Source organism: Felis catus, chromosome B2 (assembly GCF_018350175.1).
Source record: "Felis catus isolate Fca126 chromosome B2, F.catus_Fca126_mat1.0, whole genome shotgun sequence".
NCBI lineage: Eukaryota > Metazoa > Chordata > Mammalia > Carnivora > Felidae > Felis > Felis catus.
In genome coordinates, this window is record NC_058372.1 from 53,649,989 (window position 1) to 53,674,548 (window position 24,560).

Here is a 24,560-nt window from a genome sequence, read left to right on the forward strand (position 1 = left end):
CCCCCTCTCAATCTTTTAAGTTCTAGATTGTAGAACACTGCCAGCTTTAATTTTGTATATTTTTTGTTAACAGTAATCCTAGAATGATGGTGGGATGGTCAGCAGAGAGTAAAGATACTATTGCTACTTGACCAATGTGATGGGCAGCTGGTTTTAAATTTAACAGAGGTCCACAGAGGACACCTTTTTTTTTTTTTCTAGTGATGAATAAATACACAACCAAGTAAGGATTTAAAAGGTGATCTTGAGATACAGAATGACATATATGCTATTCCTAATTATAGACCCACCTTATGCTGTGCAAGCTGTGTTTTTATCTTGTCTGGATCATTGGCAATTTCCAGTTCAGAATCCAAAGACTTCTCTGACTCCTCTAGCCACTCCATAAGTTTACTCCAAGCTTCATGGAACTGTAAAAGAAATACACATCTCAATCCAGAGAATTTCCTGGTATGCTCCCTATATTTTTAAAATAGAAATTAATAGGGGCGCCTGCGTGGCTCAGTCAGTTGGGCGGCTACTGCAGCTCAGGTCATGATCTCGCAGTCTGTGAGTTCGAGCCCTGTGTTGGGCTCTGTGCTGACAGCTCAGAGCCTGGAGTCTGCTTCAGATTCTGTGTCTCCCTCTCTCTGCCCCTTCCCTGCTTGCTCTCTCTGTGTCTCTCTCTCTCTCAAAAATAATAAACATTAAAAAAATAAAATAAACAAAATAGGAATTAGTATTAATAAAAATGTTTAAAATACTTAATTCAAATTTCCCCTAAAAAAGAAGAAAGTAGTAGCTTTATTGGATTCGCCATGTCTTACTAACTCTTGGCTTCTGTGGTCGGGCCCTCACGGTCACTTTGTTGTAACTCATTGAAACATATAAACTTTAACAAAAATAGAAATGAGCCTAGAAACAGGGAACACCAGGGAGAATTTCCCTCCCTTTCCTTCTGCTTAGCAATTAACGTAAACTCTCAAGAGAATTTGATTTGCCCACTGCTGTCACCAACAAATCTAGGTTTACTTCTAAGGTGTTTAATTCCCATGTTAAGGTATAATAGGAACAAAAAGAGAAAGACAAAGGATAAAGTTAATAAGCTCGCCTTAAAAAGTAAAAGAATAACAACAATAGAAGTCCATAACATTCCTATTTAATACAAAAGGCGTTCAGTATCTTTACTGCTACTCCCAAAATCCTCAACTTAACGCCTGGGCCTCACTTACTGGTTTTATATGTAAGAGCACCCACATCACTTGAATTCTAACAAGATAGAATTCTCTTTGGCCTCCATGATTTTGCAATATTCTGGTGCTATGTATACTTGGCTTCAGCCACAGTCTCTTTTCTGTTTATCACAGAGAACTAGCGGGTACTATTTTTGGATCCCAAATTGTGAAATTGGTTATAAATTATTTCTCATAATAAACTTAAGTGAACGGATACATAACAAAAACAGAAGTAATCAAAATAAAATCTGCTTTATATCAAAGCACAGTAATAAAGAAATAACAAGAAGACATGTAACAATCAGCACAATAAGAGCACGGGATCACAAAGCTGGCAGCGCCCGCTGAGATCACCTCATCACAAACCTGCTCTCCTGACCCCTCCTTCCCACAACTCCAATCAATTTAAATACAAAAATAAAGAGGCCAGAAGAGGCATATAAACCGCCAAAATCAGAGAACTATGATAAACATCTGAGCCCCAAACTAAGAAAGTAGGATAGTAAGAAATAAAGAAACAGTCGCAGTGTTTGGTGGTCTTACCACAATTAATATAGGCTATAACAGATGGTAAGTTTAATGATACAAACGCACAGGTTCTAAGACTTGTCCTGCTTTAAAAACTATTTTTAAGCCACATAAATACAAGAAATGCCATACTTTTGTATCTAAAAGCAGTAGAAAATTCTTACAGATTAAGCCAAATGAGAAAATAAAATTGACAACATGGAGAAAGGAGAAAGACTTCTATAAATTAGATGTTCATAACTCAAGAAATGCCCATACTACCGAGGACACTGCTCGGTGCAGAGAAGAATGTCAGGCTTATCATTAATACTGTCTCATAAAAACAAGAAGAGACTGATTCTATTCCACAGTCTCACTGATAACATTGAACACATCATACATCCCACTCAAAAAAAGAAATAATACGGCATGTAATCCTACAACAATGCAATTTGTCATTTCTAAGCTTTTAACAAATGTATGCTGAGAGCATTAATCACAGAAACATTTGACTCCCAGACATCTTTTACATCACCCAACTGAGCCTGGATCCCCAGAAGAATGGAGTCCAATACCAATTACAGAAACATGGAACTGAATGGGGCAAAAAGACTCATTATAAAATTCAGCCTCAACGTTACACAGAGTTTCTAGTAAAATTCAAAGATAGTTGCCAAACAAGGTGAGCACATCTCTCTCCCAGAGTACAGAGACACATAATTCTACTTCTTTTTTGTGTTTAGCCTAAGAATGGCATATTAATAGTAGGTGAAGAGAGTTAGGGGAGTTCCTTGTGAGACCCGTGAGATTCTCTAGATGAAAAGAAAAAGGAAAAAAGAAGCCTTAAAAGGTTCAAACAATTCATTTAAAAGCAGGGTGGACAGCAATAGCACTGCCAGGAATTTACCCAAGGGATACAGGAGTACTGACGCGTAGGGGCACTTGTACCCCAATGTTTATAGCAGCACTCTCAACAATAGCCAAATTATGGAAAGAGCCTAAATGTCCATCAACTGATGAATGGATAAAGAAATTGTGGTTTATATACACAATGGAGTACTACGTGGCAATGAGAAAGAATGAAATATGGCCCTTTGTAGCAACGTGGATGGAACTGGAGAGTGTGATGCTAAGTGAAATAAGCCATACAGAGAAAGACAGATACCATATGGTTTCACTCTTATGTGGATCCTGAGAAACTTAACAGAAACCCATGGGGGAGGGGAAGGAAAAAAAAAAAAAAAAAGAGGTTAGAGTGGAAGAGAGCCAAAGCATAAGAGACTCTTAAAAACTGAGAACAAACTGAGGATTGATGGGGGGTGGGAGGGAGGGGAGGGTGGGTGATGGGTACTGAGGAGGGCACTTTTTGGGATGAGCACTGGGTGTTGTATGGAAACCAATTTGACAATAAACTTCATATATTGAAAAAAATAAAAAATAAAAAAATAAAAGCAGGGTGGAACTGTATCAAAATACCAGAGAAGAAATGAGAGCTTGTCAACAAGCGTAAAGATTCAGAAAGGTGAGGAGTACCGAGCAGCTTAGACACAGAATCAGCCCTATCAAGAAGCTGTCTGGAGGGCCGGTGTCTGCCTCTCAGCCCTCAGAGTTTGTGGACAAAGTCTGGCTTAGGACTAAACACAAGTAGCAATATACTAAAGTCTGATGACTTACTCCAGCTATGAGAGTGGAGACTGCAAGCACAAAGGAAAAAAACAAACAAACCAGTAACAAAAAACTTGAGCCTCTTTCTGGATCTTAGTAACAGTGGGTCTATGAAGCCAAGCTATAATCAGTCTTTTCAAGATTAGTCCCCAGGACCAGAAGGTGCTAGGGCAAAACATGATGTTATCATTGAAACTTAGGCCTTTTTCGGATATAAACACCTTGGCCCTGTGCCATGATTGTTACAACCAATACAGCCTACAATAAAAGTACTTGAATGTCATCATATATATTTCAATACCTAGAACCGATTTATTGACTAGTTTAGAAAGGTTTACCTGCTTGGCTCTTTTCCTTGCATCATCCAAAGATCTCCCTCTTTCTACTAACCGCTGAACCACTTTTTCCCACCGACTTTGTACACTGATCAGTAGATTCTTAATTAGGACAACGTCTTGTTTCTGACTGAAATACTTCAGGTGGGTCCCAGTTTTGTCCAGCTCTATTATCTGCTCACGGTGAGAATTTACTTCATTGGCGAAGACCTTTCCCAAAAAGAAGGGTGGAATTAGAAACACATGAAAAACTGTTCTGTTTTATAAGTGCTTCTGGTGTCATAAGCTGAAACCATTTTAAAGGACAAAATAAAGTTTCTAAACTACCAAATTCATACTTCTGACATGAAAACAGTCTGTGGTCTAAAAAGGTCTGAAATAAGAATACTATCCATCTGAGTTACATCATACCTTGTGTTCATCGATTTGAAACAAGACTGTGTCCAAGATAAGACTTGGCCGAGAAGCTACATTTAGGGTCTGTTCAGCCTGGGTTAGCCAGTTGATGAAGTCTTGGAGGGAATTATGGAACTCCATTGCCAAGTTGAGGGCCTCTTCCAGTTTAGTCTGCAAAGGCAGATCATTTAGTATTTGATGATAGTTAAGTGTCTTCCCCCCAGTTTAACCACTCTCTGGCAGATTTCCTTCCCATCCACCCTTTCTTTATACCTAATCTGTATTTCTGTATTACCTAAACAGTTTATGAGTATAATGGGCCTTCACTAAAATAATGGCAAACCAAACCCCTTTTAGTATAGTGAGAAGATCTCCCTGCAGCTAAAAATAATCTGATATACACTAAAATTGTGATTTGAGGTCAATGAACCACAGAATGCAATTACTAAACAGATGTCTTTTATATCTTTATAGAAAAAGAAAACTTGACATTCACATGATTAATCTGGGGGGTCAAACTGACGTGAAATATATATACATTATGGTCTGTCAGTGAGGGAATACAATCTAGTATTCCTCGCCTATCATTATTCTTGTAGCATTAAACAGTGATATTTTTAATCCCTTTTCATGGACTTTTGTCATGGAAGTGCTTATTATATACACAATCATCTCACTCTCTTGACCTCCCTCTTTCCCTTCCCACTATATACATAAGTAAGTGTGATTAGAATTATTTAACAATCCAGAATTCGAGTGGTTTCACAAATTTAAAAATACACCTAGAAACACTTGATCTATGATCTGTGTTGGAACAGACTGCTTTAACTCTATCCTCCTGTGTGAAAGAGAATACTATTTTCAATTGACCCCATGATACCTCCAAATGTATACAAAGAAAATTTAAACATGGGGTCATTAAAAGTTCCACTGCTAATTCTACTCAGAGATTAAGTAAATCTCATGAAATAAAATATTCATTCTATTACATTAATTAAAGCACATACTTTCCTTTCATTGAGTTTGGTTTCCACCGATTCCCATTTTTCTTTCAAGTTATTTATGTCTTGGTCAATTGTCTCTGCAGATTTGGGGCATCTTGCAAGCATCTGCTGGCCTTTCTGCATCAGACTTTTGTATGTTTCTTCTTTAACATCAAAGGCAGCACAGATTTCCTACATTAAGATATCCCCCCAAGTTAAATCATTTTTAAGAGAATAAAATCTAAGAGTTCCTTTCCCAGGTCATCAATCCCAAGCCCCTCATCATATAGTCACCTTTATCTAACATACAGAATAACTGTGACACATTCAAATATTTCACTATATTAAAACAGCACCTAAGCCTGTAGACATATCTGTCTGCCAGAAATCTCAGAAATGGTGCTATCATTATCAATTCAGTCCAGCATGGTAAAGTTGGTAAGTAACTTTTATGTTATCAAGAAAGGTTTCACTGTGCAGTAACCAATCAGCTCGGTGACCCCGAGCAAGTGATTAACTTCTCTGAGCCTTGTTTTCCTTCTCTGTAACATGGGCTTTCTAAGTCTCACCTCAGACTATGACAGTGGCTATAATAATTTTTGGGATAGTTTATTTCTGTGCTCAGAAGGCACACAACGAATAGAAAGTGAAGGCTCAATACAGTAAGATATTTTAAGTTGATTGTTCGGACTTTGGAATCACAAAAGACAAATTCAGGATACTATGAATATTACTCTCATTTATAACATCTTTAAAGCTTTCAACTGGAATGCAATGTATTTCTTCTACAGAGAATACAAAAAAATTATGAAAACAAATTCAGAATTTAATATCAAAACAAGAGTTACATTCATGTAAAAACTTAAGACCAGTTCTCCACAACACCTGTGTGATGGTTACTTCCTATCCAAATCCCCAAATTCAAAATTATTTACAACCAAGTGTGGTTTCAATAAGCTCTCACAACAACATTGGACATCTGATAAAGAACACAGGCTTGGATGTATAATGGCCCATTTCTTTTGCCCAATCCCCAAGCATATCTACTCTTATTTCTCAAGATACTAATTGTCAGCACTTGAATATTAAAAAAAAACTTTCTGATGCAAATTCACAAGTATAAAAGAGGATTAGTTTTCAAAATATGAAACAGACTGTTTTATCTTAAAACTTCTAAACCTGAATTATAATGTAAATGAATAGGAAATGCCAAGAAATCAAAGTCTAAATTCAATTTGTCAGTCTCCATTTCTGTGAAAGAAAGCCAGAGTCTCAAGTTTCATTATTTTTTCCTCTTTTAAGAGTGGACAGTGCCACAGAATCTGGGTGGGAACAGCCCATAGGCACAATGTTCCCACTGGACAATGAACTAAACAGAAGCCTCCCCTTGTTCACAGCTCATATAGGTGTGAAGTTGAAGATACAGCCCTATCACCATTAAAACAAACAAACAGGGGTGCCTGGGTGGTTCAGTCGGTTAAGCCTCTGACTCCTGTTTTCGGCTCAGGTCATGATCTCAAAGTCTCCAAGTTTGAGCCCCACCGTGAGGCTCTGCACTGAGGGTGCAAAGCCAGCTTGAGATTCTGTCTCCCTCTCTCTCTGCCCCTCCCCCATTCTCTCTCTCTCTCTCTCTCTCTCTCTCTCTCTCTCTCTCTCTCTCTCTCACACACACACACACACACACACACACACTCTCTCTCTCTCTCTCTCTCTCTCTGTCTCTCTCACTCAAAATAAATAAACTTAAGAAAGTAAAACAAATAAACAAGTCACTGTTGAACAGAACAAGAATATATTTTCCAGCCTTCCATGAAACTAGACGGGAGTATCATGCTTATAGCAATAATTTTTAAGTCAATTCTGACGGCTTTCGGGATTTTTCTTTTCACTGAAGGTACAACAGTTTATAATTTACACAACGTTTTATTACTATCCATACAAGTTCATCATTTTATGGGGCAAATTAGCTTCTAAAAAATACCTAGACTTCTAGGTACTTCTGGCACACTCATCTCTGAAATAAAGAATAAGTTCTGACTTGAAAAATTTAATCAATAAATGGTGTTTCTAGCACTTACACATAAAGATTTCTGCTGTAAAACTGTATATCCTTTAAACTTTGTCCCACAATTTATTGGTCACCAGGACCCACACAAAATGGTCAGTGTCTTTCTTACTCTGAGGCTAGAGCTGTAGGAAATAATATACTTACCAGGTGGGCATTAAGCTGCTCCCTGGCTGTTTCCGGTAACCCCCCCAGAGGTTTGGAGGCTAACAGATGACGCTCCGTGTCCGTCAGCCACTGCTGCAAATCCTCAATCTCACCATGGAACCCTTTGGCCTGGAGTGATACAGAATTTTAAGTCTGGGCCATAAACACATTGTCACTTTTAAGGAGAAAACAATGTCTGAGGGAGCCCGGCCTGCTAAGCCTCTCTCTGCGTTCTTAACAACAGGCAGGTGCAAGTGGATTTGCCTTGCCTCTCTTCATGGTGAGAGCTCTGGCGGATAAGACTATTACACTAAGAGCCAGAGGGCTGCCTTCTCATCTGCTGTGTTCTTTATCCCACTTATTTTTACTCCTCTCCCACGGTACACAAATTAAACAGGGTCTGCAAACCAACGAAAGAATTCCATACTACTTTGGTCTGGAAGGCCATGAAAGGCTGAGAATCTACTCTCTTATTCACCTGGCGCAAGGCACCATCCAGCTGCTGCTTCCTTTGTTCTGTTTTTTCCAAAACATTTTGCCATCGTTGATTTAGAATCTCTAGCTTGTTCTGAAGGTTGCTTGCTTCTTCTCCTGCACTTGATGCAATTAGATCATTTCCTGCTTTGTTAACGGCTTCCACTGTGGACTGATGGGCTAGTACATCATTTTGAAGCACCTGAAAATACGAAGCGAACACTATGTTTGCTAGCTCATAACATGTTAATAGTGCTTTTAATGCAACTGTTTTATTTGCTGAAGATAGAACATTTGGAAACAAAACCATCGTCTACAGAAAATTTTAATACTAAAATAGTGTTCAAATGGTGGACTTCTTTTCCCTTAACTTTGCAGCTTTCCTGGATATACCTTTAGTCTACCTTGAAATGATTATCAAAGAACATTTTGCTAGTTCTTCCCATTAGAATAACCTTATATTGAGGACATTAAGTATCTAGAGATTATAATTAAAAGGTTATGAAAGTTTTCATTTGATTCAAAATCATTTTTATTGAACTTAATTTTCATGTCTTAAGTAAATAACTTGAAAAATATTTTGATTTCTATATATCCATTTTCAAATACAAAATTATTACATTCTTAGATAATGCCATGCTTTACAATTAACACTCTAAGAGGAAAAAAAAATTACCACAGGCTTCAAGCTTCTCTCATTGGAAAGACGCTACAATTAACTGCTAAGTAGACAGGAATCTTATGATGCCCTGACAGTAGAGGAAAAGAGATTTCACTGGACAGCAGGAATACTCAAGCCCAGCAATCAAAAGTGTAACTGTTCCTCTATGAGAAAATGCACATTTGAAGTGTTCACTACAGATTCCAATAAATAACACCTTCCTTATGTACAGTGAAAATATCAGAATAGACCAATAATGCTTAAATGTGCTAACATGGGACAAGAATGTTAAGTGCAAAAAGCAACCGCAAGGCTAAAAAAAACCCTGAAATTACACTGAAAAGAATTGCACTTTAAAGAACAAACAGAGCTGGGGCACCTATTTGGGGTGGCTCAGTCAGTTAAGCATCCGACTTCAACTCAGGTCATGATTTCGCAGCTTACGGGTTCGAGCCCCTCTTCGGGCTTTGTGCTGGCAGCTCAGAGCCTAGAGCCTGCTTTGGATTCTGCGTCTCCCTCTCTCTGCCTTTTCCTCAGCTCACACTCTGTCTCTCTCTCTCTCAAAAATAAATAAACATTAGAAAAAATTTAAAAAAAAGAACAAATAGAGGTTAGGAATAGTTTCAAGAAAACCGCAGTTATGTTTTTGGAAACCAGAAGAAACCTTCCTCTCATGTTAGTAAGGGCCAATGGTAATCTTTCCCTAGATTCACTGACTCAGGGTTAACAACAGGAGAGAAAAGAAACATCATGTATCATCCTACATAAGGCATCCCACATCTGGAGGGAAATCCAGAACAGGGGGATTTTTAGTGAAGAGCACTAATCATCTGTGATAACTGTTTTTCTGACGATATGCACTCATTCTCTGAGGCACCTGTTAAGGAAGTTAAAGGCTATAAAATCAACTGAGGAAACATTCCCTCCCTTCCTCCAGCAACTGTGCTAGTGATTTTAAGCCCTTTAACTTGTGACCTTTGAAAAATGGAAGAAGGGAGGACATATCTCTAACTGCTCAAAGGTAGGTAAACAGAAATAAAAGATCCCTACCTCATGCCCGGCCAAAATAACTGCATCGTGGTGTCTCACTGTCCCACCTCTACTGGACTCTACAAAAATTCCTGTCACTGATGTATGTTGCATTTAAGGACAACTGCTAAGTTGGAATAAACATATTTTTTTTTTTATGCAGGGTCAGTCTGACCAGTCATTACTCTTCTTAGATAGGTATAAAATAGACATTAAATAATAAAAAATATTGATACAAAATAGGTCCTAACTGCTGGGCAGTTGGATATGGCTGGGCAATGATCATAAATAAGACAGAGCCAGGTAAGAGAGGGAAAGAAATTTAAATTAGGGTACGGTTACTGTGGGGAAAAGTATGAAAGAAGGAAAACTACAGCAAGAATACTAAAAAACTCTTTATCATAATAGTAAAGTGCCAAAAACTCACCTTTCATTTTAAAATGATAAAAATTATTAAACATTTTCTCTTCGATAATCAAGGAAAACTTATTTAAGGTCAGAATTTACGACATAACCTTAGGTAAGATGCCTTATTATTGTGAATGCTCAAGTTCTATGAAAGACTGGACTGTCAGGATAAACTCGACCAAGCATCACCTTTTATTCATTAAGCCTATTGACTTAAGAGATAGGGAATTTTCTTTTCATCTGAAAAAAAAAAATTCATTTATCTCACTTCTCCTGGCCAAGTCAATGGCTTTGGTCATTTGCACAAAGATTCTAACAACTGGGTTTCAGGATTTATTTTTCTAGTCAAATGAACTTTATCGTAATAAACTAGAACTCTTCTCTCAACCCCCCACAAGTTCTTCTCTGATGACTTACCTAGGCTGGATATCATCTAAGCCTTGAAGATGCCTCCGGCTATCAGTTTGGGGCCCACTGTGTTGAGCTCCATGCTTTCCTCCTCCCTAAACTCTCCAGGTTGTACAGAGATAGGGTATTTTCTATTAAGAATTGTCAACCAAGGGCCACAAAGATGACAACAATGGGCACCTGGGTGGCTGAGTCGGTTGAGCATCTGACTCTTGATTTCAGCTCAGATCACGATCTCACTGTCTGTGGGTTGGAGCTCCGCATCGGCCTCTACACTGACAGTGTGGAGCCTACTTAGGATTCTCTCTCTCCTTCTCTCTCTGCCCCTCCCCTGCTCTCTCTCTGGCTCTCTCTCAAAAATAGTCTAAAATATAAAAAAAAAAAAAAAAAAAAAAAAAAAAAAACTAAAAAAAAAAAAGAATTGTCAATCAAGTATCACAAAGATGACAACATAAAGTTGTTGTGTATGTACCTCAAGATATAATTAAAATTTTTAATTTAATTTATTTTTTAATTTAAAGGTATCCATCATGTTCAGGACATATAAAAACCCTTTTAAACATAATAAATATTGCTTAAAACTAATTCAGAAAGAAAAGGACTAAGACACAGAAAGCCAATGAGAAGTCAGGGAGACACGGAGACTAAAGAACAAACCTCCACAGAGTGAGAGATGCACAGGCAAGCAGAAAGATGTTAGACATGCCAAACACGCAGTAGGTGACACACACATGGCGCTAAGGGCGACCAGAGGAAAAACATACACACAGCTTGCAGCGGAACAACATTTTGAGCCTATGACTTTTTTAGGGTATCCCCAACCACTTTTAAAACTAAGCTATGTCAATCCAGTGACAGGGATAATCAGGGATTTAAACCAATATCTGCCACGCAGCCTGGAAATTTAGCCAGAAGTTTCCCATCCTTGCCGTTTTGGATAACTGCCCTGAACAATGAGGAAAAAAAAATTGTTTATAATCTTTTAAAAAGTGTGTTTTAAGGAGCTTAGCCTTCAGTTACAAATGTCAAATATGAACCTGAGCTATCACCATCAACTTGAAAAATACATAAAGAGGAAACATACCAAAACAAAACTCGGATGACATTAGAAACGCATAGAGAAGAAACACGACACGCAATCACAGCTACATACATGGTGCTTGGCGAGTTCAATTTCAATGGCCTTAGGGTCTCCTCCCACAGGCTTCTGTTCACTCAGCAGGCCCTCAGTGTGTGTCAGCCAGGCAAGCAGCTCATCCAGGGCATGCTGGAACTGGCCCAGTGCTAACAGAGCACCTTCTAGCTTATGCTACAGAAACAGTGGAGAGGAAGAAAATCCATATGAATTCGATATCATGAATGACATACATTTATAAAAATAACAAAAGCAAAAAAGAAAAATCAATTGTTGCACACTGTGTAATTCTGTAAGCATATCCAATGAAGCCCAATTATACCCTACATTTTACGTTTGACATTCCTTGTGGTTAAAAATGGCATGTCGAGAAGCAGGAAGAGTTCTAATAAAATAAGAATTTATGTAGGGGCTTCAAAAGTTTATGTGCTTAATCACCTATTTTATTTTTTAATAATGATTTTACCTGAACTTCTCTAACTTCCTAACAAAAGGCTTGGTGTTTACCTGTCTGTTGATAATTCTTTCATCCAGACTATCCCATATCAATTTCAGCTCCATCAATGGGTCTTGAACAGTGTGTTTGTCGCTCTCTTCTGTTACTTTCTTCAGCAAAAGCTCTGCTTGATGATTTAGTCTCTCCATTTCTATCTGTTGTTGGTAGGCCTCTGATTTGAATTGCTATTTTTTAAAAAAGGAGATATACAAGGAAAATGTGTTCTAAATCAAAACTTTAAACAATAAAAATTCTATGGATTCAATATTTATTCTAATTCATATTTACTATGGCCAGGGAGATGAAGAGGAATAAAATCTCACACAAAAGAATTACAAATAAAAAAAGATGAGAGAAATATACTTTCTTTATTCAATGTTTTATAAATGTTGGAAAGATATTTCTATTTATAATTTTGACATCTCACTTTTGTTCTCAATAGTACAAATTTAAGATATTTCCAGGTTAACCTTATTCCAATGCCTATTATATTCAATAAATGAGCTTTGATACACTGACCTATATGAACCCCCCCAAAAAAATCTCTAAGAAACCCAGATTAACATTTATTTCCTGCTCAAAAACAGTGCATCCACTGAACATTTTATGTTTTCTGTAGCTGTGCTGTGTTCGTTGATATTCAGTTATTCCTATGCCTAACCTACTGCTGACTCAGAATAACATTATTTTTCTCCCAGCGCTCACTAACATGTATTTAATGATCTTGGCTTTGGCAACCAACACAGGTTAGCAAATGGTTGCTTGTAGGAGGAAACTGTCCTTCACAAAATATTTATTTTTTATCTGTAATAGTAAATCATTAAGTAGTACGTTATTAATGACTAAATAGTCCCTTAATTTTTTTCAAACATAAAAATAATAATTAAAAAATAATAACTAAGGTATCATGAACACTTTCTTTGTTCTAACAAACTTATAAAGAAAATAATTTTATTCTCAATTCAAGCTAAGGACACAAAAGTGAGACCAGTTAGAGAACTGTCCAGAGGTCCTTTGGCTAAGTAAGTGAATGCACTGGGATGTAATCTCAAGACAACCTAATCTCAGAGACAGCACTCGTAAGCAGCCTGCTGCATGAAAACTACTGAGATAGGGGCGCCTGGGTGGCGCAGTCGGTTAAGCGTCCGACTTCAGCCAGGTCACGATCTCGCGGTCCGTGAGTTCGAGCCCCGCGTCGGGCTCTGGGCTGATGGCTCAGAGCCTGGAGCCTGTTTCCGATTCTGTGTCTCCCTCTCTCTCTGACCCTCGCCCGTTCATGCTCTGTCTCTCTCTGTCCCAAAAATAAATAAACGTTGAAAAAAAAAATTAAAAAAAAAAAAACTACTGAGATATACGCAAATATCAAAAAAAAAAATGTACACATGTAAATGTACAAAAAGTATATCATGTGCTTACTACATGACCCACATAAAGGTAAAGAAAATAAAACACAATCTAATAATGGCAACGGTAATAATTTCTAAATGAAATATTCTATATCACACATAGAGATGAAAATGCTTTAATTTTAAAGCCAGATAATAAATGTATATAAACATCTAGTAGAGTTCATTGAAAATGGCATGATGTCTCTTTGGATGGGGACTTGAAATTAGGAAGGAAACAGCTGATCCCACTTGGATAAATGATCATCAGCGCAGAGGAATTCAAAGAGGAAACAGTCCAGCCACTTACACAGCTGGAGATCAAGAACCACGAAAGTAAAAATTACAGAGGAAAGCAGATAGAAAACAATAAACATTTTTACAAAACAAACATTTTGGGAAACACTATTATACCAAGGATGTTTCTTCAGCCTCTTAGACTAAATGGATTACTCTGACCCACTGAAAAAAACAAAAATGTTATATGTGTATCGAGGACAATGATACACCATTGAATAATGAAGTTATAAAAATCCTTACAGTATGAGCTACATGTGTATAAAGTATACACCCACACCCTCCCACCCCCTTCCCCTCTTCAGTGTGCTCCCAGCATAAGGATTTCTGAAAGGCTATAGATCAAATCTTAAGAGAAGTTGTATGTAACATTTTTGGGTAGCTTTTAAAAAGCCACCTTTTTGGTTATCATTTTCTGACTTTTCTATAATGAATAGGTATTGATTTAATAAGAAGAAAACTAGTATTTTATATCATTTAATGAGAACTTATATGCTGCTTATTATGTAATTATGCTATATTAAACTAGTTTCACAATCAAAATGTTAATACTTTAGCTATGTAAAATAAATTTGTGTCAAGAGTCCCATGAATAAAGAACATAAAAATACAATCTCTGATAAATTAATGAACCGCACGCATACCTTTAGCTCTTCAATCTGCTGCTTGACAGTTTCAAGATCTGTTCCAATTGGTGACATTGAAGCTAATTTACCACCTGCAATATCTACCCAGTCAAATATTGCCTGAAAAACACATTAGCCCATGAGTTATTAGTACATCTGAAATTGCTATAACATCCCAAGTGCTACAGAAAAGTACAATCATAAATCTATACAGATATTATGGAATGAGCCTATTTTACAAATTAAGATGGTTCACCTAAATAAGTAAAAGAAACAATATGATGAAAAAGTTGTCCCAAATATGCAATAGATAGAACCTTCAATTCTGCAACCAACTTTGCAAAGGAAATTCTTTTCTGAATGGAATCTTAGAATATTAACAACTTTCAAAAAAGTGCATTTGAAAAAGTTTTATAAATTCAATCACATGAAATAGACATAAGCATAGAGAATTCTAAGAGGAAGATTATGTAAATATATTGAAAGAAAAAGATTTCAAAGCCATCTGTTTTTTCCAATAAAGCAAGAAGTTTATTGTTTAGCACTTGAGTAAAATATTTGGCCCAGCTAAAGCCTTATACATTATTTAGATTAGCATAAAAATCCTGCACATACCACAATTAATATTATGACCATGATTCTGAGTTACAACATAGACTACAGAATCTATTTTTCCTGTTCTTTTTATGTAATATAAACATTTTAGGAAGGCACAACTCACATTTCTTTCAGATACTGAATGCACAAAATTATTCTGGACTTTAATGAAGTTGCCAGACCATATAGTAGGAGGAAGAATCTTGGAAACTATCTGTTATTTTCATTTATCACTAATAAACCCAATAACTTAAGCAGTAACCTGGGAAATTATATATATACATATATATATTTAATAATATTTAATATATATACATATATATATATTTAACGAGAACTTATAAGCTGCTTATTATGTAATTATGCTATATTAAACCAGTTTCACAATCAAAATGTTAATACTTCAGTTATGTAAAATAAATTTGTGTCAAGAGTCGCATGAATAAAGAACATAAAAATACAATCTCCGATAAATTAATGAACCCCACGCATACCTTTAGCTCTTCAATTAATAAAAACATATATATATATATATAGATATAGATATATAGATATAGATATATATATATATATTTTTTTTTTAGTTTACAGTCAAACCCTGAAATGCCTAGAGCTTCTGGACCTTTCAACATCTCGTTCTAGCCAATCTCAGCTATTTAATAAATCAAGTGGCCCTTCATTCCCACAGATGATGCTCCTAACCTATAATGGGTCTTGTCTGTCTAGCAGGGGTAATGAGAGAGTAAAAGTTAAGGTGCCTCAGGGCACCTGGGTAGCTTGGCTGGTTAAGCCTCCCTCTTGATTTCATGCTCAGGTCATGATCTCATGGTTCGCGGATTTGTGCCCCACATCAGGCTCTGTGATGACGGCATGGAGCCTGCTTGGGATTCTCTGTGTCCCTTTCTCTCTGTGCCCTCCCCCACTTGCATTCTCCCTCCCTCTCTCTCTGTCTCTCAAAAACAAATAAATAAATAAACCTTAAAATTTTAAAAAAAGGAAAGTCATAGCACCTAGCCAGTGACCTCTGTGGCTAATGGCTCCTGAGGTCAAAAGGCTGCAAATGGTGGCAGTGCCATCTCCAGCCATGGAAGAGGGCACAACTCAGTCATTTATTAATAATACATACAAATCATGACCTGCTCCCACAAACTGAGGGCTGGAGCCTGATTAGTTAGTTCCTGGCCACTGAAACCTAACCAATCATTTAACTCTTTGGTTAAAAAGTGGGGGAAGGAGGAAAGTTATATAAGATATTATTTGTGGTGAATTTTTTCATATATTTCCAAAGTTCAAAACACTTTCAACTGGCATGAAGCCTGGCTTCTGATATTTACTTTTACAAATATAGAAATGGAATGGCATAATAAAAAGGAAAAGATGTTCTCATCTGAGCTTTAAAAATAATATTCACTTGGTGTTATGGAAATACTCAGAAGGGCTTTTTCCATACGGTAGGAGGGTTGACAGATTCAACACTGGCCAGCCTGTTAGGAAATGGAATAAAGCTGAAGAAGGTAAGGAGAGAAATGTCCCTGAGCTGGCCTCCACCAACAAGACAATTTTTCATATGAAAAGGGAAACTTTAAAACATGGTTAATAAACTGAATGAGAACCGTTAAGGGGTGTGAAAAACAACCGTGAAAAGGAATTACGTGGATGGAAAGGAAGAAAAACATTTTACACAACAGATTATGACCTAATGAAACAGAAATCTATTTTAGTTCAACGGGGAACACTGGCTTCAAATCAAATCTCTTTTACTTCTGACTTTAGTTAAACTCAGGGATATTTTTAGATAGTGTTTACTCCTTTCATCTTACTCCACTCAACTTTAGAAGAGAACTCCGATTCAGCTCTCATTTCACTGTCTGGTGTGGAACCATTAACATTTTCCAAAAATCAAAATTTTTCTTTTCAAACTAAATTGCACTGTGTGTATAAAAATGTAGTGAGATGTGTGCATAAATCTACACATCTACCCAGTGTCAGAAATACCTTCCAAATGGCAAAACATACACTGAAGTAGGTGAGCCTACTGCACACGTATCTGCGGTGCTGGGGTGGTGTCAATGTGTAAATCCGCACGCGTCAGTCAGCCCGATTTCTCCTGCCAGGAGACACGCCGCAACGCCCTTACCTGTAGTCCATCCTGGTACTGAACGGCAGCCTGCATTGCCTCCTCAAGTTTGTCCACCCGGTCTTTCCAAGCCTTATTCAGAGAATCCCAGGCTGAATTTAACTACAATATAAATATGAGAACTCTTTTAGTGTCATTTATTAAGTTTGCAACTATTTCTTCCAAATGTGCTTTAAACAAAATCTTTTTTAAAAAAGCATTTTGATGAGAGTAGGAAATACACTAGCTGTACCTCATCTATACTCTTCTTGACAATGGGTTTATCAGGTTCCCCACATGCAGCAATGAGTTCAGAACCCAGGTTGACAACTATATCCAGCTCTTCCTGTAGTCCATCAATTTCTTCCTTAATGGCCTAGAATAAGAAATGACAGCCTGAGAGTTTTAAGCAAAAACACACGGGAACTAAAAAGATGGACACAGAGACATTAATTAGAGTTATTTCTAGGAAGTGGGATTATGATCAATTTTATTTTCTTCTTCTTTTCTAACTTTCTGCGATCAATTTTTTGAATAAGAAAGAAGAAATATTTTAAAGAAAAACAGCATCCTTTGTAATAAACATGTTTTATTCTAAAAACAGTATTTAAAGAGTTAATTCTACATAACAAATACCAGAACAAGCTCCTTTAAATACCAATAACAATGAAAAGTGTAGAGATATATTTTGTTTTTGAAACAAAATAGTTTGGGCAATATACATTTATATTTTTCTTTATTTTTTTGAAGTTTTTTAAAATCTTTTGAGAGAAAAGAGAGAGCATGAGCAGGGGAGAGGCAGAGAGAGGGAGAGAGAGAGAGAATATATTGTCAGTGCAGAGCCAGATGTGAGGCTCGAACTCACGAACCTGGGTTCATGAGTCGAACTGCAATGAGGAGTCAGACACTCAAGTGAGCAAGCCACCCAGATGCCCTGGCAATATACATTTAAAATAGAGGTTGAGTAATCTACAACAACAACAACAACAACAACAACAACAACAACAACAAATCTAAAGTACTCCTATCCCTATGCACACAACCAAACCAAGCTTGCAGACACAGAGAACAGATAAGGTGGTTGCCAGAGGCAGGGGATGTGGGTGGGAGAAATGGGTGAAGGGGCTCAAAAGGTATAAACTTCCATTGGTTAAAAAAGAAGTCATGGGAAGCAATGTATAGCTTGGTAACTGTAGTTAATAATACTGCACTGTATATTTTAAAGTTGTTAAGAATAGAACTTAAAAAAGCAAAAGTAAAGCACAAGTTCAAAAACTTCTAACAAATTAACAATGTTAGTAGATTTAAGATAATCTAGCTTATTATGTCATTTCCGTAGGACTTATAAACTACAAAAAAAAATAGGAGAAAAATGCAGTGTACTACTTTTGCTTTAATCTTCTTGGTTAAATATATTTATTCACTCAAGAAACATTTAATAAGCATAAACCAAGCCCAAACTAGGCATTGGGGATATAAATAAAAATAGGGCTATTCCACTCAACGGGATCGAAGTCCATTAGGAAAAAGAGAGATATAATCAGTAAGTTATACTATGTGTAGAGTCCTTTGCATGAGGACAGCATTATGAGAACACAGACAAACTTTCCTAAGTATGCAAGAAATGATTTTTCATGAAGGCTTGCAACCCAAATGACCCTTGAAGTTTGAGTGGGATTTGCCAGAAGAGTGGTAGGAACATACGAGGGTGAGGTAACTAATCCGCAAAGATAACAGAGACTAGAAAGAGCACACCGCAGTGTCAGGGGAAGCCACTTTCTAATAAAGGAGCAGCACTCAACCAAATGGCTTTGAGAACACAGGCATGGGCTATGCTGGGATGTAAAAGGCCAGGACACTACTATCGGGTGTCTGGATTTCATTCTGTAGGCAGTGGATGCCTCCGAGTGGTTTTGAGTGGCGATACGGTAAGAGTAGATCTAGAGAGAGGACAAGGTTGGAAGTCGGGCAAGGAAAAAGACTCTGCAGGTAGGGATACCACTATGGATTACTTCAGAAGCCAAAAACGGAGGGAACAAGGGCCTGAAATAAGGCAGGAGGAGTTGAGATGAAGGGAAACTTTAAAAATACATACTCTCTCAGTGAAATATGTGGGTATAATCTATTTCCTACTATATCACTATGCATTCTACTCTTGGAACCAAATATAAACTGTAATAGAGTAATTCCAAATATTTACCAAGGGAATCCAGGTTTCATTACAACTTACTTTTTTTTTTTTACTTTAAAGGAGATTTTCTGCTTACCTCTGCTGCTTCTTGCTGCTGTTTTACTACTGAGGGATCAATTCCAGGATCCTCCAGATCCCGGATGAAATCTTGTGTGTCTTTAGTGGTTACGACCAATGACATGTGATCACACCAGAACTTCTCTGCTAATTCCATTACATCCAGTAGTTTGGCTTCCCTTTCTTCCACAAGTGTGTGTATGTTCTCCCAAATGAAAACCATTTGGTCAAGCTTATCCTGAACAGCTATGGCACAAAATAGTATCAAAAAGGCAATATGTTAGCCTCATTTAAGCAATAAAGCAGAATGTTTTAGTTTACACAGAAACAGTGATTCAATTTGCTAAGTATCTAAAACTGGACCCAATTTTAGTTGACGACAGTCTAGTGAGTATCACTAGGCCCAATATAGCATATTCTAGACAAATGCAAGCTCTCAGGGTATCCTACTCCTCCTGAACCAAGGCTCTTTCTGACAAAAGTAGACACTCAAGGGTAAGTGAGCTCAGACTAGACCTAAGTTTACCAAGTTTGAAGTTCACCAAGGCTGACCTTCATTCCAAAGAAAATGAAATAACCACTTAAGCTCTCCAAATCAAAAATACTGATGTCTGTTCAGTCTCAGGAATATAAAAATGTAGGATATGTATTTTGGGCTTGTTTCTAGAGTAACCTTACAAACTTCCACTAATCCATGTATGTACTCTTCCTTTTGACGCCCAGCTCTTATCTTTAAGATGGCTGGCTAAGGTCGTGGTTGCCATTTCTGTGGCTATAGGATACCCAGTCTGTTGTACGCATTATAAAAAGTAGTATGTAATTAGTAATGAGAAAAAAAACAAAAACAAAACCTAGATTTGTCCCTTAGCATCATGCTTTGAAAAACTGGTTTAGAAGTCCCAAAGAACACATGGCTTTTGCATAATGGCACACTTTGTAACACAGAAAAACATTAACAAGGGATTTTTGTACATAGCTCTTCAACCCCAATGGTAGTACCTTTTCTAAACTCTGGCATTTTGTTATGCAATTGGACCGTCCGTAAACACCAGGACAATTCTAAATGTTTAGAATTATTTAAAATTATTTTAAAGGTAAAGTTCAGTTGTTTCCTTATTCTGAAATTATTACCTTTGGCAGATATGTCTTTGTCAGTGCCCTCAGATCTCGCAATCATTTCCTCTCCCCGCTTTTTAAGTGTTTCATACAATGGTTGTAGCTTCTCCATGTCTACTGACACATTCTTATTCTCACTGATCTGCTCCTTAATCTTCTCTACCTCAGCTGAGATCGAAGGCGGCTGCCTCAAACGCTCCACGATGCGTTCCAGGCTCTCAAGGATCTGGTCTATCTTGTCGTGGAACTACAAGTGAATCAAAGGGGTCATTTATGGGGAAAAGACCTGTGATATCAAATGTCATATTTAAATGAAAACAAAAAAAACCCCATATAGTTAATGTCACAATCAAGAATTAAATCTCAGCTACTTTGCTAACATATCTACCCAAATGAGTGTATTCGTTAAGAAACAGTATACGTTAAAAAAAGAAAGAAACAGCATAGGTTAATATATAATTGGACTAGCTGATATCAGCATTTTACCTGTTGCCTCATTTTATCATAATTCAAATTAATTTTAAAAATTAAGCCCAATAAGCTGTGTGTTTTTCTATCAAAACTGTTTTATTCATCTATACTCATTATTTTGACATCCTAAAAACGTTATATTATTAAATGTAAGATTCAAGAACATTTTTTATTAGAATACATGAATTTCTTAAGTTCTAAATTTTCTGAATTGAAAAATGTTAAAAAATGAGACCAAACAAAAACCTCCCTGACAGAACAGAAGTTTGAGCTCCATTCATGGTCAAACACATAATCAGATTCATGAAAGAATTTTAAAGTTTTGTTTGCAAAGGTACCATGGGCAATAAAGCAAAGTCATAAAACCTTGTTCAGTCATGGATTTTACACTCTCCTCAGTTTTAAAAGAATCATCATTCAGGATTACGAAAAATGGCCCACTCCACTGTCAGTGTATATAATAACAAAAGCCCAACTGTGCAGATGGAAAATCTGTAGGTAATTTCCAATTCAACTTCTTGAAAACAGGTATTTTCAAAAAAAGAAAAACATGAATTTCCAACTCTATATTGTTTCCTTCTAATTCAGTCTACACAGTCTTTCTTCTTATTGCCTTCATGGGAGTGTCTCATTAATAATGATAATAGCACTTTTCTTTTAGCTCTCCCAGTGGCAAATATTCCATTCTACTTTAGATGGACACTTAATTAAATATTTGAACAGTGATGTCAGTTGTATGTTTTTTAAGGCATTGAAAATTATTTTGTATTGTATCTGCAAGCAGGCAGAGAGAAATAGAAGGATTGGACCGAGCAAATACCCCTTTTGAGAGGCAAAAACATCAATACTTAGATTTAATGTAGTGAAATAATTCTGGTTCAAATTTAATCAGGAGATCCAAGAAAATGTTTTTCCATGCTCTGCCATTTAAACGAACTCAGTCATATTTCTGGTATAAATGATTACCTGAGTAGATTGAGAAATAGCTTCATCCAATGCCACGGCTCGCTTTTTGACATCTTCTTTAATTTGACTGTAAAGGGTGTCAGCTGCCACGTACTTCTCTTGGATAGAAAAGCCTTCCCCTGGGCTCAATTCCAGTAACTGTGGCCCAGTTTTGTTCATCTTATCTATATGAGGCTTGTGTTCGGCTATCAACTCTCGCAGTTGCTATAACAAACCAAACAGCTTCTCAGTATCTCAGGGTCACACTTCCATATTACAGCTGTCTACATGCCCCATGCATCCAGCTGGCAAGAAACTCCAAACACCCTTCCCATCACAAGGCATTTAACACAGGACGGCTCATACTGCTCCTTGCCAGCAAGAGATGCCCCTGACACAAAGAATAAACAATAGTCTGGTCACGTCAAAGTCTCTTTAAGGGTACGTACAAAACTGCTCGTTGAGTGAAATAATGAATCCCAGTTCATTATGCATTTCCTATCAAGAGCAGTACACACTCTGACAAGGGTCATATTACATAAAGAATTATGAACTCACTATGTCCCCAACCTATAGAGATTAAGCCATAACTCTCGGTGTCCCTTTCTGTACACTCATGATATATGCAAAAATTCTTTAAAAGGGAGGAAGGAAGGGAAGGAAAGAAAAGGAAAGAAGTTCAGCAGAAGGCAGACATAATGACAAGAGAAAAGGTTAAGAGGATATAAGGCCATAAGGCATTGTAGTTATGTATATATTTAAACCAATATAAAATGTGTATATATAGGTTACATTACATATACCTAAGTATGACTCCATTATATGTATATATGTGATACCTATAATATACACATATGAATAAATCCATCTGTATTTTAAAACGTTAAAGGCTACAGGGTAATCAATCTATCAGACATGTCTGTATACTGAGCATTATTGGTAAGGTGTGTTTAAAGAAAAATATATGACACATGAAATATCTTGCATAATGTCATCTAATCAAGAGATACAATGATATTTATGCCAATAAGTGGGTGTGTAATGGAGCCCCATTCCTTCTAGGAAGACAAATAAATCTAGAATATCTATACTCCATAGAACCCAGAGCCTCCACTGAGCAGTGGTTCATGGACCGGATCCAAAGCTACATCCATCTTTGCTTCCAGGTCTCTCTTAGGCTAGCCTCCCTGCAGCATTGAGGCGCCTTCCATTTGTACCACAGTAGTGATCAGAATCCTTAATCAGAAGCTTCTTGTCCTCACCAGAAGGTTTATCTCCAAATTATTTGCTACCTAGCCCCTAACAAAAACTTCTCTGAGAGAAATTATATTCAGGAAAGACAGTCTAGAGAAAAGCTACCAATCTTCTCCTGTAAACATTTTAATTTCTATCATTCATCAAGAAGAATTGCCAAGATAGCCACATATCTAGATACTTATTGAAAGTGCTCACTAAAATCAGTCATATAAATTATTTTGAAAATTATTAAGGAAATTGGCATATCATTAACAATGATGTCTTTTTTTTCAAGGTTTAAATCCTTTATTTTTAATTTTATTTTTTTATTTTTTAACATTTACAATGATATATTTTTGAATACAATGCTATTTTTGAAGTTTTTCTGAAGATGGTCTCCAAACTCTTAAAAAACAGCTAAATAGACATAAATTCCGTTAAAAGAAAAAGAAGGGGTTGGTCCTAATCTAACATGCTGCTCATAAGGATGTCTGTGATCTAGCTCCTGAGGGGTCCAGGCTGAGATTTTCTTATTTTTGTTTCATATTATGAGATCATCTATTCATGCTGCCTTAAGGAATGGAGGTAATAATGGTAGTAACAGCTAATAAACAATCTCACAAAAAAGCAATGTGTTACACACGTTCTGGTTTCAGTACTCTACAAGGCATGTTGGTAAATCAAGTTTACACTCTGAGTTATCAAGAGACTCTCAGGTAAAATGAGAGATCTCTGCTGAGATGTCCCCAGTTGCCTAGCATCTAGGTAGATCTCATTTGTGTAGCACCACTGTGAAACTCCTTAGTTTGGGAAGTACTGAGATGACCCTTTTTCAGACCATTCCTTTTTTAAACATCTGGTACTACCAGATGCCTACTTGGGTGTGTGTGTGGAGAAAGGGCCCAATGGGTGATGTCTTCTGCCTCATATGTAACAAAATGATTCTTGGCAACATACTGTCATAAGGGTCGAGTCACAGTGGAGATAATGAGTGTGACCTCAATGTATCTACCATACAATAACTGGTTCTTGGAGCCATTTTTCATTCCTGATCAGAATGAACTAGAAGATCTTCCCAAACAAATACAGCAGAGGATAAGGCTGTGGAGCTGCAGAAGAAAGGCTGTTCTACAAGGCTGTAAATATTATGAATAATTTAGTTGAATAATTTGAAGACTCAGCTACAAAGTTTTGTAGTTCCTTTAGACATAAAACTGTACATTTGAGAGCTGAAAGATTATGCTAAAAAGAGAAAATTAATTCCACTTTGAAATTCAGTAATAATTCAGTAATAATCTCATTCCATTATTTGATGTTATGACAGAAACACAGCTGCTCAAACCTCACCTCAGAATGGAAGAAATCCACGTTAACATTTTATATTAAAACTTATTCAGTGGATAGGCATCAGGATTTCTGCCATGAATAAACCTTTTATACCACAATTAAATTCAATTCTATATAATTTCTAGGTCTTTCTCCTGCTGCTTTAGATAGAACTTAAAATTTCCATTTTGCATTAAAGTGTTGACTAAAGCCCTTCTAAACAAACGCTTAGGGATATTCTTCAGTGCCAGTACATTAAAAAAGTAAACAAACA

General features: G+C 36.8%; 1 protein-coding gene across 27 annotated transcripts in view; it reads right to left on the bottom strand.

Annotated features, from left to right (window-relative positions):
• The window catches only part of DST (dystonin), a 503,266-nt gene that overhangs the window by 31,649 nt on the left and 447,057 nt on the right, over positions 1-24,560 (bottom strand). For all 27 annotated transcript variants that reach the window (XM_045057678.1, XM_019830761.3, XM_019830760.3 and 24 more), the window contains 14 exons: positions 21,746-21,949; positions 20,324-20,555; positions 19,212-19,438; positions 17,198-17,320; positions 16,966-17,067; positions 14,250-14,351; positions 11,935-12,108; positions 11,446-11,601; positions 7,791-7,988; positions 7,313-7,441; positions 5,125-5,292; positions 4,133-4,288; positions 3,725-3,931; positions 291-410 (listed from right to left, as the gene is read on the bottom strand). In XM_045057678.1, coding sequence (XP_044913613.1) covers positions 291-410; positions 3,725-3,931; positions 4,133-4,288; positions 5,125-5,292; positions 7,313-7,441; positions 7,791-7,988; positions 11,446-11,601; positions 11,935-12,108; positions 14,250-14,351; positions 16,966-17,067; positions 17,198-17,320; positions 19,212-19,438; positions 20,324-20,555; positions 21,746-21,949 — 2,298 coding nt within the window. The remainder of the gene's footprint in view (positions 1-290; positions 411-3,724; positions 3,932-4,132; positions 4,289-5,124; positions 5,293-7,312; positions 7,442-7,790; positions 7,989-11,445; positions 11,602-11,934; positions 12,109-14,249; positions 14,352-16,965; positions 17,068-17,197; positions 17,321-19,211; positions 19,439-20,323; positions 20,556-21,745; positions 21,950-24,560) is intronic.